Consider the following 18550-nt stretch of genomic DNA (forward strand, 5'->3'; position numbering starts at 1 on the left):
ATTAAAAAAAAAAATTTGGTTTATGGAATTGTTTTATTTCACGGTCTGCAAGACTTCAACCCACATACACTGAGAAAAAAAAATACTTTTATTAAGAAAATTTTCTTGATACAAGAATTCATGTTCTTGAAAATTTTCAAGAATATATATTCTTAGCTCAAGAACTTGTAAAAATTGATTGAAATAATTTTTACTTAATTTAAATAAAGCTATTCTCTTGTTTATCTATCCAAAAATAAATATTGCCACTCTTCTCTTCAGAAATTAATAATTAATAATAATAGAATATATGATCGTCATCGAATTTCTTGAACCAAGAAATTGTTAATTGAGTAAAAGTACTTTTTTTCTCAGTGCGGAAAAGAAAATTTACTTGAATCAAGTAAATAATTTTAAAGAACTTCATGTTCTTGATTTGAGTAGAAATATTTTTAAACAAAGAAGTTTTTCTTGGTTTAAGTAAATTTTACTTGATTCAAGAATTTTTTATCTTGATTTAAGACAATCAAGCTTTTCAAAATTATTTTCTTGGTTTAAGAATTTTTCACTTGATTCAAAAGTTAATTTTTTTTTTCTGTGCATAAAAATGATATTTCAAATTTTTTTTGATAATTAGAAACTTTAATCTAATTGAAAAATTTATTTTATGAATTTTCACGATTATTTTCAAAAATCCTTCGTTAAAAAAATTTGGTTCCACGACAAAATCTCCCTGACAAAATACGCTTCAAAATCTCGTTGTGCCCTTTTATCATGGTTTTTGTGTATATTTATACAAAATAGACCATCACAACTATCAGGGATAATAATATTATAATTTAAAATTAGATTTTAGAGAGGAGATTTTGTCGGGGAGATATTTTCCGGGGAGATTTTGTCGTGTCACCAAAAAAAATATACGACTATGAAATAGAACAAATTCTTAGTCTTATTGTCTTATTAAAAAAATATTTTTTTTTTATTTTCCTTTAGAAAAATTTTTTAAAATTAATTTTTGTACTGAAGCGATAAAAAATCTAAATATTTTTTTTATCTGATAAAGTATAAGTGAAGAAAGAAAAGTTTAAGGATTGTTGTAAGATTTCGAATAATTTTAAAACAGTCTGAATTCTGAACTTGATAGAGGTAATAATCTAAAAGCATCTGAAACTTGTGGTGAAATTCATATCTTTGAATGCCTCGAATAACTTTGAAGTACATTTTAACCTCAGAGATAAGAAATTAGCTATTTGATGAGTATATAATAATAATATTTGCGTTAATAATAATAATAATAATTACCCATAATGAGCATGATAATGGGGACAGTTGAAAGACATGCGAGGCAGATAGTGACAAACATAGTTTTGCTGACAACCCCCATTGCCCGGAACACAAAGTCACAGATGCCACTGGCTTCTCTGTGAGCGTCTTTTAGTTGAAACACTAGAGATCCGTACGTCGCAACTCCCAATCCACTTGAAGCGGTTGTTCCCTTTTCTGTTGAATTTACCGTTCTCATACAAAGCCGACGTGATTCGTCACCTGAAAACTAATTTAATCAAAAATTACCTCGAGTTTTTTTTTTTAATTTCTTATTTTTTTATACTACCATCGATTTAATTATTTTTAATTTTTATTACTTTTTATGAAATTTATGAAATAAGGTCAATAAAAAAAAAGTCTTAATTTTATTTTAATTCCAGAACATCGTGACTTATCATCATTGTAACGAAGTTATTTGATACTTTTATTACAATAATTATGATTGTAATTTAGCGTTCAAAATAATTGTGGTTTTTAAATATGCATCGTGCAAAAGTTATTAAATAGTTTAGTATGAATATTAAGGGATTGTACCGTAATTTCGTGTCTTAAAAATTCGTATGGGGAATTATTGAATAATTTTACTTATTACGAAAGTTTAATTATTTTTCACTGTAGTAAAATTAAAATTTTAGTATCAAGAACGAGTTACGAGATAACGTCAGGATACTCTTAATACGAGGAAATTATAAATTTCCTCATATTTTTTATTCGTATCGAAATTTTTTAAGACTATCTAAGCAGAAAAGTTTTATTATCATTTTAAATTATACTAGCAACCTTGCAGTCACTATGTGACTGCCGTGACTTTTGAAATATACAAAATTAAAATTTTGCTTTATTAAATAATGACTTTTGTCAAATTGTACTGTACTTTCTTAAATATTGATGTTTTTAAAGATATAAGCTCATCCCGGTGTTACACTCATCAAGAGCTTTCATTTGAGTACCCACATGCAGTTTGATATATTTTTCATATATTCATATATATATATAATATATATAAATATATGAAAAATTGATGTGGGTACTCAAATAAAAGGTCTTGATAAATATAACATCCAGATGAACTTATATCTTTAAAAATGTCAATAGTTCACAAGATATTTGTTAAATTGCACTGTACTTTCTTAACTATTGACGTTTTTGAAGATATAAGCTCATCTTGATGTTACACTTATCAAGAACTTTCATTTGAGTACCCACATGCATTTTTGATATATTTTTTATACATACATATATATAATATATATAAATATATGAAAAATTGATGTGAGTACTCAAATGAAAGGTCTTGATGAGTGTAACATAGGGATGAGCTTATATCTTTACAAATGTCAATATTTCACAAGATATTTGTTAAATTGTACTGTACTCTCTTAACTATTGACGTTTTTAAAAATATAAGCTCATCCCGATGTTACACTCATCAAGATCTTTCATTTGATTACCCACATGCATTTTTTATATATATTATATGTATACATATATATAATATATATAAATATATAAAATATATGAAAAATTGATGTGGGTACTCAAATGAAAGGTCTCGATGAGTGTAACATCGGGATGCGCTTATATCTTCAAAAATGTCAATACTTCACAAGATACAAAGTAATTTCTTAATTATGTATCTAAAGATAAAGCTTTTTCAAATGCAGCCCAAATACTTATCATGATAAATTGACTATCGGTAAGAATGAAATGAAACCTTGAAAAGGCACAAATTTAAGTCAAGACATTTGCAATGACACTAAATTTCACTAAAATAACCGAATTTTATCATATTACTATCCAGGACACAAAATTTTTCTTATTCTCTTAATAATATAGATAATTAAACTGCTAGTCAACAGTTGAAGATAATAAAAATTTTTGGATACGAAAGTGATTAAAAATTTTTTTATGTTTTCCTCTCAGACTTTGATGTTTATAATATCAATTGTATAAATACGTAACTTGAAATTGCTCATACATAATGATATTTTATTTGTCAATTAAAACACCGATAAAAAAAATTAAGTTTTTTTAAAGATAAAAAATTTCGGACCAAAACAATTATTTTGAAAAGTTAGGTTATTTTGAATCAACTAAAATTTATTTGAATCAAGAATAACTTTTTAGTTAAAAAATTATTTTATTTAATTTAAGATGATTAAAATTTTCAAAAAGATGTTCTATAAAATAAGAACAACAAAATAAATTTATTTTGTTGATGAAATGATAAATTATTAATTGCAAATTAGAGATAACGAATTGTTCGCTAATTATAGAATCAATAATGATGGGAATTTCAAGACAAATTGAATCTTGACATTGCCACTTGATTGCGTACTCTTGAGTAAACTTCTCAAGTTATATATACCCAGATCATTTCCAATATAGTCGAGTATCAAACACAATCTATCGATAACTACTTGAGTGTACTCGAACAACTATTGTATGTAAGATATGTCCTCGTGTGCAATATCTTCGATACAAAATATAATAAGCAGTCCAGCAGACTAGCAGGAGATAGGACAAATGAAAATATTATTATTATTATCATCAATTATTTATTTTTTTATTAAATCACTATTTTATGCAAATGAAAATTTATGACTCTGAACCTGACTAGCTTTTCCATTTATTAGATTTATTTATTTACATCGTTTTTCAGTTTATTAAATAGCACAAAAGAGCGTAATCGGAACAGCTCGACAATATTTTCCTTTGTTGCTTGTTGCTTTGTACCTGCAAAATCAACTGATTTACTTTGAAAGCTGCATTGTGTACTCAGAGTTATTTTTAAGAAAAATGCTCGTAAGTGCATTTACTTTTAGAGATTCTTTCTGTATGTAGAGTAAAGTCAAGTAGTTTGCTAACACGATACGTAAATACGGGCTTTTACTTTATAGATTGAACTGATAAAAATGATTTCAATGAAAATGAATACTGTGTATATGTTTGAAATTTATAAAGAAAATTTATCACAAATATTTGAGCTTTATAAAATTATGAAAAATTCTGTAAAGTAGTTCGTGATTTTTTGCAGTATATTTTTTTGGTATTGAGTTAGTAATTTAATTAGTGAAAATTAATACCTCATGAATTTATAATTTTTTTATCGCAAAATTAAAAATAAAACAAGATTTATCACTGAGAAAAAAAATTTTTTTTTGATAATTATAAGAATATATCTATACATCAAAAAAATTTATACTACAAAAAATAATACTAATAAATTAATAAATAAGAATAATTTTTTTTAAGAAAAAAATTCTACCAAACTGAGTTTATTGTGATAAAAAATATCAAAAAATCATTAATTACATAATTAAGAAATGACCTTGGATCTTGTGAACTATTGAAATATTTTTGAAGATATAAGCTCATTCCGATGTTACACTCATCAAGACCTTTCGTTTGAGTACCCACATCAATTTTTTACATATTTATATATATTATATATGAAAAATATATCAAAATGCATATGGGTACTCAAATGAAAGCACTTGATGAGTGTAACATCGGGATGAGCTTGTATATTTAAAAATGTAAACAGTTAAGAAAGTACAGTGCAATTTAACAAATATCTTGTGAAATATTGACATTTATAAAGATATAAGCTCACCCCGATGTTACACTCATCAAGACCTTTCATTTGAGTACCCACATCAATTTTTCATATATTTTATATATTTATATATTTTACAAATACCATATATATAAAATATATAAAAAATGCCATGCGGGTACTCAAATGAAAGCTCTTGATGAGTGTAACATTGGTATGAGCTTATATCTTCAAAAATGTCACTATTTCAGAAAGTACAGTGCAATTTAACAAAAGTCATTATTTAATAAAGCAAAATTTTATTTATTTATAGTTCACAAGTCACGGCAGTCACATAGTGACTGCAAGGTTCCGAGTAAATATTAAATTTACTTCCAGTCACTAGTCATGAAATAAAAAAAAATATGTATGTTAATACAGAAACGATTATGACATTTTAATTTCCGAGCAATTAACGTGTCATTTAAAATGTTCATTAACCCGGAGCAGCTAAAAGAAAGTTAACTAAAAAAAGTAGATGAGTAAATCATGAGTAAAAAAATTTAGAGCGAGGAAGCTACTATTTAAAGACAGTTAAATAGAAACGGAATTGAGATGAAAGAGTTTAAGAGTTTAAATATTTAAGTGACAGACACAATACCATTCAGATAAAACGTATATATATGTAAGAGAATTTAATGTCGATGAAAAACACTCTTTCGTAGGAGAAAATTACGAAGCTTAAGTGCACCGCTGGAATTTTATTTTATTCTAGTTTTTCTGAAACTCGGGTCACGTAGTCTTATTTTACTTTTTCCTCAACGCTCACCGTTAAGTTAAGTATAAAGCAGACATTGAGAATAATAAAGCTCGTTTACTTTGATTGTCTTACTCATTCTTAGAGCTATACTATCGTGTTAGGAGGTACTCAAGAAGATAAAAATATTTTTCGCAGAGATTCCCGGAATTCCGATGTCAAAATAGCTCAAATATATTTTTTTTTATTGTTTCGTATATTTCATAAAATAAAATTGAGGAATTATTTTAAACATAAATGAAATTCTTTGCTTAATTAAAAACATCTTTTTCTTAAAATCAGTTATTTATTTTAATTATTTAAGACAAACTTTCGTTTGTATATTAAACTTTGAACGCTTCTGGACTGTTTGAAAAGTTTTAATTATTCAAGAATACGACGCTTCCTTACTTATTTAATCAAATAATAAATATTGTAACTTGTAACTAAGATTATTTTGATTGCTGTAAGATCAAGTTACGGTCAAGTTGAGGGCTTAAACTTTCACTTGTGGTAATTGTAGTTCAAGTAATAAACGCCAATATATAAGGTGCGATTGAACAACTAAGTAACTAGTTCATGAGCATACTTGGGTAAAGTAATTACCTGGCAAATATGTGGTTGCGTTAAATACATAATACTAGCTGTCAATTGCTTGCTGGACGAGGGTAAAAATCATTTATGTTTTTTAGTCAAACTGTTTTTGAACTTTTAATTAGCGTTTACCCGCAATTATGTTCTTAAGGAGTTTTGTAAACAATTATAGTTTTTTATTTGCAAGGATAAACATTATTATAATGTTTTATAAGTTGATTTTTAGGATTTAAAATGATTTTTTAGTTTTGTACTGTGATCTCTTTAATTTTGATCAAAATTATATTGAATTTAATAAATTTCAAATTAGTCAATCAACAATATAATTATTTACTTTATTAAGAGAATGAGAAAAATTTTGTGTCCATGATAGTCATTTGATAAAAATCGGTTTTTTTAGTGGAATTTAGTGTCATTGCAAAGGTCTTGATTTTAATTTGTGCCTTTTCAAGGTTTTATATCATTCTTATCGATAGTCAATTTATGATGATAAGTATTCAGGCTGCATTCGAAAATGCTCTATGTCCAGATACATAATTAAGGAATTACTTTTTATCTTGTGAACTATTGACATTTTTAAAGATATAAGCTCATCTTGATGTTAGACCCATCAAGACCTTTCATTTGAGCATCCACATCAATTTTTCATATATTTATATATATTAGATATATGTATATATGAAAAATATATCAAAAATGCATGTGGGTACTCAAATGAAAGCTCTTGATGAGTGTAACATCGGGATGAGCTTATATCTTTAAAAATATCAATAATTAAGAAATGACCTTGTAACTTGTGAAATATTGACATTTTTAAAGATATAAGCTCATCCCGATGTTACACTCATCGAGACCTTTCATTTGAGTACCCACATCAATTTTTCATATATTTATATATATTAAATATATGTATATATGAAAAATATATCAAAAATGCATGTAGGTACTCAAATGAAAGCTCGACGAATTTAACATCGGGATGAGCTTATATCTTTAAAAATGTCAATATTTCACAAGATACAAGGTCATTTCTTAATTATTAACATTTTTAAAGATATAAGCTCATCCTGATGTTACACTTACCAAGAGCTTTCATTTGAGTACCCACATGCATTTTTTATATATTTTTCATATATACATATATATAATATATATAAATATATGAAAAATTGATGTGGGTATTCAAATGAAAGCTCTTGATGAGTGTAACATCGGGATAAGCCTATATCTTTAATAACGTCAATATTTAAGAAAATATGATCAATTTAAATCATTTATTGAGTAATAAAATGTAGATTTTTTTAACATTCATTTGATGTCTATGAATTTTATAATTTTTTCCTTCTCAAGTATGTTTGGAAAAATGTTTCTCTATGTATTAGTTTCGTTGTTAAATGTTAATAATATAAAAAAAAAAATACTAATTTATAATTAATTAAAATTATTTTCAAAGTTGGCAATAATTTTTCTCAATAATGATGTCTCGATTTTTAAGAAACAAAATAAAAATTGTTGGGGTAAAATGTAATAAATTTTCCGAATCCCAACCTTCCAATTTTTAGTTTGAGTTTTTGATGTCTTGTGATATGTTATCAATATTATTATTACGAAGGAAGATGAAAGATGGAAGACCAAAAAATGTTGACTACACAGTGGGCTTTTTTATATTATATCTGGAAATTTTTCATGTAATTTACTATAATATACCGAGAGAGAAAAGAATGAATGGGAAATAGGAGGAGCAATATCAATTTTCTTACGGTAGATATAAGATATAAATTATTATTTTTTGTGATTTTACCTGTGAGACCGAACTGCTGGCTCGTCTAGATTCAGCCCAAGCATTTGTTCCATACCCTAAATTCGTTTGTGTTCCATGACCTGGACCAGATCTCACGCTACTTGTGTTACCGTCACGATAACGATAAGGTGACCCACTGCGATTTGCTGACGTACCTTTAAAATAAATTACCCTTTTTTCACTCACTATTTTATGCTTCAAAAAAAATTTATTTTTTTATGGTTATTATTTAGTTCATTACATTACTGTGGCTAGAAATTTATTATTAATTAAAAATCTAATCACGTTTCGTTATTTTTTTGATTAATTAAGTTTTCATCTTTTATTTTTTTCGTGAAAATTTAATAACACTAATTACTTGAGACATTTAATAAAAATTTACAGATATAAATAAGCGACAGTGGTACAAAATTAGGGTTAATCGTCGTTGTTAATTACCGAGGTAAATTATTTCAGAATTACCATATCATTTAATTAATGGAGAAAAAATTATAATTATATAAAATTATAAAGAGGTTTTAGATTACAATTTTCATTGTTTTAATAATTTTGCTCTAAGCGGATAAAATATTAATATTTAATTTAATTTGCTTTATTTATTTATTTATTAAAAAATCAATAATTTTGTCTGTAGTCAGTTTAAATGTCGGTACTTTATTACTTAAAATGGAAAAAAAAATTCAATCGACTTTTGAGTAATGTCCAGTGAAAGAAAATTGAGACGATAAAAAAATCTCGATATCTTGTTAACTCTCGACTCGATTTAATAAATCACATTTTTTACACCCCCATCTGAAGTTATGTAACTTATAGGTTACATTTTTTTTGATCTGCAATTGGAAGCGGCGTTATTCTCATGATAGTATACCGAGTGATCGTGTCTTATCGAGTGCAAGTAGTAGCGTCACAGTATCTGCAGTAACACCAGCAAAAGTACCAGTAGACTAAGAGAAATACACGTTAAGATCTTCGAGCTATCTCACGACTTACATTTTTACAATCTTTCTTCACATTCGTTTTTTCTCATAAACATCCAAGTAGCTGTGATTTAACGAGAATCGGGTGTATTTTACGATCTAGTTTTATGACCCTTGGAATACACGCGAACGTGAATTTACGGCCCTATCATAAGTGATTCTTACTTTTCATTTTTTAAATAAATAATATATATGAAACCTAATTTATTTATGTTCTAAGTTGTAAAGTACACGTTTATATTTAAGAAAAATGTTAAAAAGAATTAACTTGATTTTTATAAAAAGCACACAGAAAAAAAATTCTTTGGTGAACTAATTTTTTGTCTCAAGAAAACTTTTTATTTTTTATTTCTTAGACCAAGAAAATTTCTAGCAAGACTTTACTTTTTTTTAAATCAAACATAAAAACTCTTAAAGTTAAATTTTTTTTTTATATCATTTTTTTCTCTGCACTTTAAAAAAATCTGTAAATTTCATAATATTTTAGTATACAAACATATTTTAAAATTAAGTGTCAAGTTTACGAAAAAAATTTATAGTTGAAGCATTAAAATAATACGATATTGCCTTCTAATATTAAAATTTAATCAGAAAGGTTACTAATTTTTCTACACATATAGTTTATAAATTAATTTATTAGATAAATAACGACATATTAGTAAAATTACTAGAAAAAAACACATTTGTAATATCTTAATGATCCTCATGAAACTCAACATACTTTTTTTTATAGATGATTACCAAGGTCAAGTTCAAATATGAGCTCAATCAAAATTTTAAAATTTTGAAAATCCGAAAATTTTATACTTTCACTACTTCTCCTTTAAATAAATTTTGAACGCGTCGAAATATTCAATTTCTGTAAAATGCATCTAAAAGCTGAGAAATTAAGCTTCAATTTAAATGTTTTTATGTTTTTCTCAATCAAAAAATATCTATCTTAGGATCATTTCTGAGAAATTTTACTTTTGCAGTTTTTTTGTCCAAAGAAATGAAATAAAATGAAATTTATTTCTATTTCAGATTCCGAATGGCCTTTTTTTTACACAATTTAATTTTTAAAATTACATGACGTCTATTTTATTATTATAATCATAAATTATTTTCGTTCTTGAAATTTAATTTTAAAATACACAGTAAAAAATTTTTCGTCATTTTGTAAAGTGTAAAAATTTTTTTGTAGAATATTACACTCTAGTGTAAAAATTTTCTAGGGCAATTTCAAATACAGAATGATTAAATATGATTTAATAAATGAGGTTATAAACGTGAGTACATAATATATTTATAGAAATAGATTATTGCTTTCAATGATACAATACAATAAAATAAAAAATTCCTTAAAGTGAAAGATAAAATAAAAAACTAAAAAAGAAAAATATCAACGAAGAAATACAGTGTGAAGATTTGACTTGATTCGATTTGAATTATTCGTTCTGATTCAACTAATAATATTAAGATAGTAGTAAATAATAGATAAATAACTAAAGAGGCTCAACTTAGAGCAGAATGAGTCCAAACTAACTATCTAAATTTAAAAAATAATCAAACACTTTACTTTTGAAGACTTCTAAACTACTATATTTGTGTTAAATTTGACGAAAATTTTTTTACTGTGTATATTTGCTTACTAAAGTAACAATAACGGACTACCAGTGCAATGTACGTCGGCGCTGACGTTTGTGGAATTTTGCAGATTAACCTACGAGTACTTTTTGAGTGTGGATAGATCATAAGCTGCTGTGTAATTGATACTTAATATTTGATATCTGAGTTTATTTATATTTATATTTATATTTTACTAAGAGTTTGATATTTTATTTTTCGCACTATTACATTGTTTCATTATTTTACATTAAGTTTTTGTTAAATGCAATTTGCAATGTGGTTAAGTGATTTACGTTGATTAAACTGTTCAAATATAATTCGGACTTTAATAACATATTTAAATTTTCTATACTTTATTTTTAGATCTATTTTTCTTCTTATTGTTTTCATAAAATGCTATACTATGTATTATTTTTGTATGGACGGCCGCAAGAAGTTTTGACTTCATGGTCGATGAATAAAAAAGAAATAATAATAATACTTGCTCACAATGTAGGATAAAAATAAATCAATTAGTATACCTTGATCAGCAGAAGCTCTCCGAGGTTCTTGAAACGCAAGATTATTGCCCCGATGATTTCGCTTCTCATAGCCACCAAGACTTCCTCTAGGACTGTGATCGATTTCCGGCCCAATGCTGCCCCTCGGACTACGACTAGGATTGTCCTGATCAGTCGCGCCACCAATAGATCCTCTGTGACTGCGATCCAAGTCAGGAACAACAGCAACAGAGCCTCTGGGCGACCTATTTCCCGGTTCGTGAGGGACTATCGATCCTCTGGGACTTCTCGCGGCTTCGGGACAGATGGATCCTCTGGGCGATCGATTAGGATCTGGTGCGATGGACCCTCGAGGGGACTTGTTGACCTCGGGCATTATGGAGCCCCGCGGACTCGGGTTGTGGTACTCCGAGCTGATGGACCCTCGCGGACTCCGTTCCTGGTCGATGTTAGGCGCGATGCTGCCCCTGGGAGACCTCAAGGCGCCTCTCTCGATCATTTCCGGACAGATGGACCCGCGAGGGCTTCTCTCTTGGTCGATAGGCGTGACGGCGTTCCCTCTCAGCGACCTCGGGACATCCGGACAAATTGACCCTCGCGGGGTTCTGTCGAACTCGATGTTGGCGATGCTTCCTCTCGGGCTGCGAGATGTACTTTCCGGAAGCAGCGAATGCCTCGAGCTTCTGATCCCTCCGTTGTCAGGCATCAGGCTATTCCGGGTCCCGGACAAAGCTGCCGCGGACCCGGGGACTATGCTGCCTCTGGGACTCCGATTGTAGGCAGGCTCCGAGCCTCCCACGCCGTAGATGTTCCTCGGGTTGTGGGGCCCGTCAGGAACCAACGAGTGCCGAGGACTCCTCGAGCCATCAGGTACCAAACTATTTCTAGGACTCCGCGCGGAGTCGGGAACTAATGATCCACGAGGTGACCTCATGTAATCGTCAGGGACTAGTGAATTTCGGGAACTTCTATTGGGGTCCGGTAGTAGGCCTCGCGATCCGCAGAGCTCGGGGTCTGGTAGGATTCTCCGACCGATTGGCTGTAAGCAGTCAAAAAAATACATCTAGATTTTTTTTTTATTTCTTAAGAAAAAAATTAAATAAAACATGCTCAGATTTTTGTTATTTTTTTGTGTTTCAAATACACAGAAAAAAAAATTAACTTGGATCAAGTAAATAATTTTGAAGAATTTAATATTCTTGATTTGAGCAGAAAAATTCTTGATTTAAGAAAATTTTTCTTGATTTAAGAAAATTTTACTTAATTCAAGAATTTTTCGTCTTAATTCAAGACAATTACCCTCTTCAAAATTATACTCGGTTCAAAAATTTTTCTATTGAATCAAGTTAATTTTTTTTCAGTGCAGAAAAAAAAATTAAGTTGAATCAAGTAAATAATTTTGAAGAAGTTAATTTTCTTGATTTGAGTAGAAAAATTCTTAAACCAAGAAATTTTTCGGTAAATATTTACAAGTGGGGTCAACTATTTTAATTTTCATTTTTTTAAACGAAATTTCTATTTGATTCTATTGATATATTTTTTTTTTAAATACATAAAAAAATGAACAATTGAAAAAAAAAAAGTTGATTATCACAATTTTAAAAAATTTTCAAAAAAATTTATAAAAAAATTTTCAAAAAAAGATAAAATAAAACTTTTATCCAAAAACATTAGAGCCAAAATTTTTTCCAACTTTTGAAGGCAAAAAAGCTATCGAAATCTTTATTTCTTTCACATTTTTTTCATAAATACGCCGTAAAAACAAGCAGAATAAAAAAAAATTTGAAAATGTTAATTTTTCACCTAGTTATAGCCCAAAATGGGGTTGACCCCGCTTGTAAATAATTACCAATTTTTCTGGGTTTGAGTAAATTTTACTTAATTAAAGAATTTTTCGTCTTGATTCAAGACACTGAAACTTTTCAAAATTATTTTCTTGGTTCAAGAATTTTTCTCTTGATTCAAGTTAATTTTTTTATCTGTGTAATAATTCGGACTCAGGGATAACATTTTAACTTTTTTGACATTCACATAGCTTTTCTTACTGTTTGAAATATTATTTTTTGCTGTATAATTGTTGACTTATAGTAGTCAAATGGTGATTATAACAAATTGAATATTAATATCAAGATTTTACTGTTTGAAATGGTTTTTATTATCCATTAATTATTATTATAGTAAATTTTTTTTTTCTAAATGATATTACTTTACTTCCATTATTTTTTGCAAATTATTTAACATCAAAAAATGAAAATTTGGTCTTTATAAAAAAAAAAAAATTCCGCGTTCAATTACTCATTTACATATAAATGTAAATTCTAATTAATTTTCTTAAATTAATGATATTTAATTTTAAATAATTTATATTGATGTATGTTGCCGATAGGCGTATGTTGATTAATAAATAAATAAAAAAATAATTTACTGATCTGATAATATAAAAGAAAAATTTAATAATAAATGTACGAATTAAGATTGTGGTTGATGATACAATAGTAATTAACATTTGTATTAATTTTAGGTTGACGTTATTGGATGTGAAATGCAAACAGTGTAAATTACCTCATCGTGAGAGTCCTCGGCTTCAAACGCAATGTTCGGAACGACGCTGCCGCGAGGCGAACGTTGTCTGTCCATTTCGTTAGTGCCGAAACTGGAGGTGTTTAATGTCAATGATATCGCCTTGTCAGTTGCTACGGAGGCCCTTCGAGCCCTCGGTACGGGGGTGGCCCCAGGTGCGCTCCCGGATTGGGGCGAACTAGCGACGCTCCTCGACGCCCTTCTGCGTCGGGACGAAGTACTCCTCAAAAGCATCACGGCATTGTTTTAATTCTGAAACAACAATGATAAAAATCGAAATATTTTAAGAGGAAAAATATTTTAGATTAAAATTAGTTTAATTGTCCCGCTTGAAAAAAATTTATCAATTGTTAATAAATGTACTTTTATTTGAATAAAAAAAATATATATTGGATCTTAAGAAGCATTTATTTATATTTAATAATAAATAGATCAATTTTTTTCCAATTAAAAAGTTAATATAATTTTCTGCTAATATACATTAGACGAATGCAAAAGAAATGTAGGTTGAAAATGTTGAAAAATTCAGTCAAAGGACGTAAATACATTTGAAGATCACATTTTCCCGTGTTCTAGTGTGTAATTTAAATTCACCTCTAATGAAGGTTGTTTTTTAAAGAATAGCGAGGAGAGAAAAAGCGTGAAAAAGTATAAAAGCAAAAGTGAGTTTAGTTCAAAGCAGCGAAATAAAAAGATAATGATGATAGATGATAAATTGATGAAAGTAGACATGTGGGAGTATTGAGTGTAATAGATCGAAGGTGATAGGAACTACACAATCTATATTTGGTGAAAATAAATTTGAAAAATGAACTGTGGGTGTAAGAAGATGAATATGAGCTTTCTGATTCCACATCCTTTACGCTACACTCTATTGATTAACGCTATTTTTCATCTCTCTTTTTCAAAAGATATATTTATGTTTTTTACCGTACCGATATATTTTTACTAGATTGAAAGATTTATGTATTCTATCGTCAATTGGTCAATGATAAGTTATATTGTTCCACACTCATTTTTTATGCAATAAATTGCTGTGACATAACATGAAACATTGAACAAAATAAAGTTGCAACAATAATTTTTTAAAATTTGCTTTTTAAATTCTGGGTTAAATTTTGAAGATACACAGTAAAAATTTTTCGTCAAATTTAACACAAAAATTTGTGTTGACTTTTTTTACACAATCTGTGTTGAATCATCATACTAAAATGTTAAATTCTACACACTAAAATGTTAAATTATAAACAAACATTTTTACACTTTACACAATGAGACAAATTTTTTACTGTGTACGAGAAAATTATAAGAGTACTTTTTTGTAGGGAATTTGTGTTCTATAAAATAAATCCTTATGAATGTACTTGTATTTATCGATTTTTAGGCAGAATATTAGTTTTACAGAGTCAGAAAATTTTTTCGAGTAGAACAATGATAGAAGGGTTTATTTGTATAAAAAAATATTTGTTAATAGTTAACAAATCATTAATTAGAGACCACTTTTTAATATTAAACAAATATTTCTTAGTATTTAAAATGATTTGTTTGTATTTAATAAATTTGATATTTATTTATTAAATATTAATAAATCTTTTTAAATACTAAGAAATATTTGTTAAGGAAAAATTCGGGTTTTTTATAAATTTTTTATTTTATTAAATGAACAATTATTAACTTTATATTTGTTAATAATATTTTTAATTATAAATCAACAAGTTTTTTATTCATTAATTTTAATTCTAAAACAACGAATTTTTTAGTGACTATATTATTATTATTATTATTATTATTGTTGAGAATAAAGTGAATCTTTAATTAAAATTTTTATCAAAAATCTGTCTCAAGTCATAAGAATATAAATTGTCAAATAAATTTTTTTTCTTAAGCCATTGCAAGAAAAGTAAAATATTAAAGTTGTATGATGAAAAGTTTCTTGTTAAATTTTATGTAATACAAATTAAATAAAAGATAAAATACTTGCTTGAATGGGGAAGAAGCACACGAAAGTTTTGCTGAGATTTATGTACAACTTTTATTTCATAAAATCCCGCTACGTATTTTTACTCCTGAGTGTTGTTAATTATTTTTGAAAATGAATTAATTTAATTCAAGTATTTCATCGAAATTATAATGCAAACAACAACCTTTATCCATTTGTTTGAATAAAATTATAAATGCAACTATCAAGCACTAATTTAATTAAATAATTCAATCTCTATCGCTGTTTCTTATGAGAGTAAAAAAAATTCACTCTCCATAATTCTAGAATAAAAAAAAATTAATTAAACCTGCGCACTTGAGACGTTGAATTTAATAATTTTTATCTAGTCATTACCGAAGCCAAGCTACTTTATCTGATAATTAAAGCTGCATTATCATTACCGTTATATTATAATATAATTATTATCATTATTTTTATCACTATCACCATCACCATCACTGATAAATTTATTACAGTAAAAATATTATGATGGATAAAAAAATATTAATGGAAATGAAAATGTCTAATAACTTTCTGAGGGTATAATAAAATTATGAATTTACAACAAAAGTTTTAGATTGTAGTTTGGTTTAGTATGTAATTCAGTCAAACTTTCGACAAATATAATTGTTATAAATCTACACATACGCAGATTGTGTCTGTTATCAAGAGTATTAATTTTAACATTTATATACTAACTAAATTCACAAAAGCTCCCTAAAGGATTAAACTTTATTGTTTTGTTATACGAGTTTTACTTTATTTTATAATTCACATACATATACGTGGGTACATTTATTCATTGTCGTAGGCGAATAAATATCTGTACTTGTTCTGTGTGTATGTAATGCTAAATTTTATGATAGGTCCCTAAGCTGTTGAAACAATATTTAAACTATATAACTAATTTGGATTGTAGTTACTGGATAAAAAATTTTAAATGCATAAAACAAGAATTTTTTGAAAAATTTTGTCAAAAAAAAAGTTTGGGTCCAAATTTTTGTATTAAATTTTAAACATCAAATTATTGACATAATCTATATTGTTAAGAGAATAAGCAAGATTTTGTGGCCCGTGTATTTATATCATAAAATGGGTCTTTATGATTAAATTTGGTATCGTTAGAAAAGTCTTGACCTGGAGTTGTGCCTTTTCATGGTTTCACGTCATTTTCACAAATAGTCAATTGTGAAAGCTCTTGATGAGTGTAAGGTGGGGATGAGCTTATATCTTAAAAAATGTCAATGATTAAGAACTGACTTTGCTATCTTGTCAATTATTGACATTTTTAAAGATATAAGCTCATCCCGATGTTACACTCATCAAGAACTTTCATTTGAGTACCCACATGCATTTTGATATATTTTTTATATATACATATATATATAATATATATAAATATATGAAAAATTGATCTGGGTACTTAAATGAAAGCTCTTGATGAGTGTAACATCAGGATGAGCTTATATTTTTAAAATATATATTATATATATGAATATATGAAAAATATATCAAAAATGCATGTGGGTACTCAAATGAAAGCTCTTGATGAGTGTAACATCGGGATGAGCTTATATCTTTAAAAAGGTCAATAGTAAAAAAAGTACAGTGCAATTTAACAAAAGCCATTATTTAATGAAGCAAAATTTTATTTATTTGTGGTTCACAAGTCACAGCAGTCACATAGTGACTGCAAGGTTACTGATTTTTTTTTTACTTTATAAAATTTCTTACTTATATATTTTAAATATTAATTTTTCCCCTTCAAAATACTCGAAAGTTGAAAAATGATATTGTTTCAAAGTATTTTATTTATTTTTCTCTTCAAACATGTCTAATTGAATGATATAAAAAAAAAAGATCCTTCCATCCCACCTATAACAAGATAAAATTCATATTTTGTTACTATTTTACGGAAATCGAATTATTCTATCAAGGCTTTTAGTGTTTGATAGCTGAGCGAATAATTTTTCTCAAGTAAAAGGTAAAAATATTGGCGTTACGGGTTTTAATGCGCCATCAGGAAAATTATTCGTGAACGTTAAACGATCAAGATAAAGAGTACTAGGACCACATACATCCACTTTTTTTTACAAGTTTTTTCACAAATAGATCCCAAAGCTTTGATGAAATTTTCGGAATATAAATTGGATTTTTAAACCAAACTATTTCGCTTTTAATAAACTTTGCTTAAAAATACCCGACTACGCAAAATCAATACCCCTCTCAAAGTTTTTTTTAATTTCATTACTAAAATATATAGGTATAAATTTGTATTGTTCAGTGTAACTAGATAATTCCCTCGCTCACCTGCACAAGAATAAATTATAGAAGTAATCAGACAGATGAAAAGAGAGATTGCTGCGGGACATAACACGCGCAGTGTCGCTATTTCACAGCAATAAAGCTTTCACGTAGGCGGTTCATTGTTTCTGCAACTGAAGACGTGTAAATTGTGTGTACAGACTGTGTGCAAGTGATGCTTGTGATAGTTACTGTTGTCTCAGTACCTCATAAATGTCGCTTTAACTTTTTTTTGCGCGGGAAAAAATGTCGCAATTAAATTCTTTTATTTCTAGCTGCATCTTTTATTTCACAAGAATGTTTCTTTATCATTTTACAGCAGCAAAGAAAGTTGATGTAAAAGTTTTTTCACGTGCTTAGAGTATTCTCAGTGCCTTACGGAGCTTAAAATTTTATTTTTCGAATTAAAATTATCTTTTAATTAAACTGATAAAAATTATTAATTATTCTAAGAACTATTAATCTATATTATTAAGAAAATAAGAAAAATTTTGTTTCCAAGATAGTCATATGATAAAATCGATTTTTTTAATTAAATTTTGAGAGTCATTGCAAAGGTCTTGACT

At 27.5% G+C, this 18550-nt stretch overlaps 1 protein-coding gene and 1 long non-coding RNA gene across 3 annotated transcripts in view; one reads left to right on the forward strand and one right to left on the reverse strand.

The window, feature by feature from the left end:
• LOC123269409 overlaps positions 1 to 13722 on the forward strand; it is a 174485-nt gene extending 160763 nt beyond the window's left edge. The window contains exon 3 of the long non-coding RNA XR_006510402.1: positions 13641 to 13722. This is a non-coding gene — a long non-coding RNA (uncharacterized LOC123269409). The remainder of the gene's footprint in view (positions 1 to 13640) is intronic.
• Positions 1 to 18550, reverse strand: part of LOC123269382 — a 67174-nt gene that overhangs the window by 12153 nt on the left and 36471 nt on the right. For both annotated transcript variants that reach the window (XM_044735064.1, XM_044735063.1), the window contains exons 2-5: positions 13682 to 13951; positions 11141 to 12158; positions 8035 to 8189; positions 1282 to 1531 (exon numbers count right to left, since the gene is read on the reverse strand). In XM_044735064.1, the coding sequence (XP_044590999.1) occupies positions 1282 to 1531; positions 8035 to 8189; positions 11141 to 12158; positions 13682 to 13933 (1675 nt within the window). In that variant the 5' untranslated portion in view covers positions 13934 to 13951. The remainder of the gene's footprint in view (positions 1 to 1281; positions 1532 to 8034; positions 8190 to 11140; positions 12159 to 13681; positions 13952 to 18550) is intronic.

The sequence above is a fragment of the Cotesia glomerata genome, linkage group LG7 (genome assembly GCF_020080835.1).
Source record: "Cotesia glomerata isolate CgM1 linkage group LG7, MPM_Cglom_v2.3, whole genome shotgun sequence".
NCBI classification, from domain to species: domain Eukaryota; kingdom Metazoa; phylum Arthropoda; class Insecta; order Hymenoptera; family Braconidae; genus Cotesia; species Cotesia glomerata.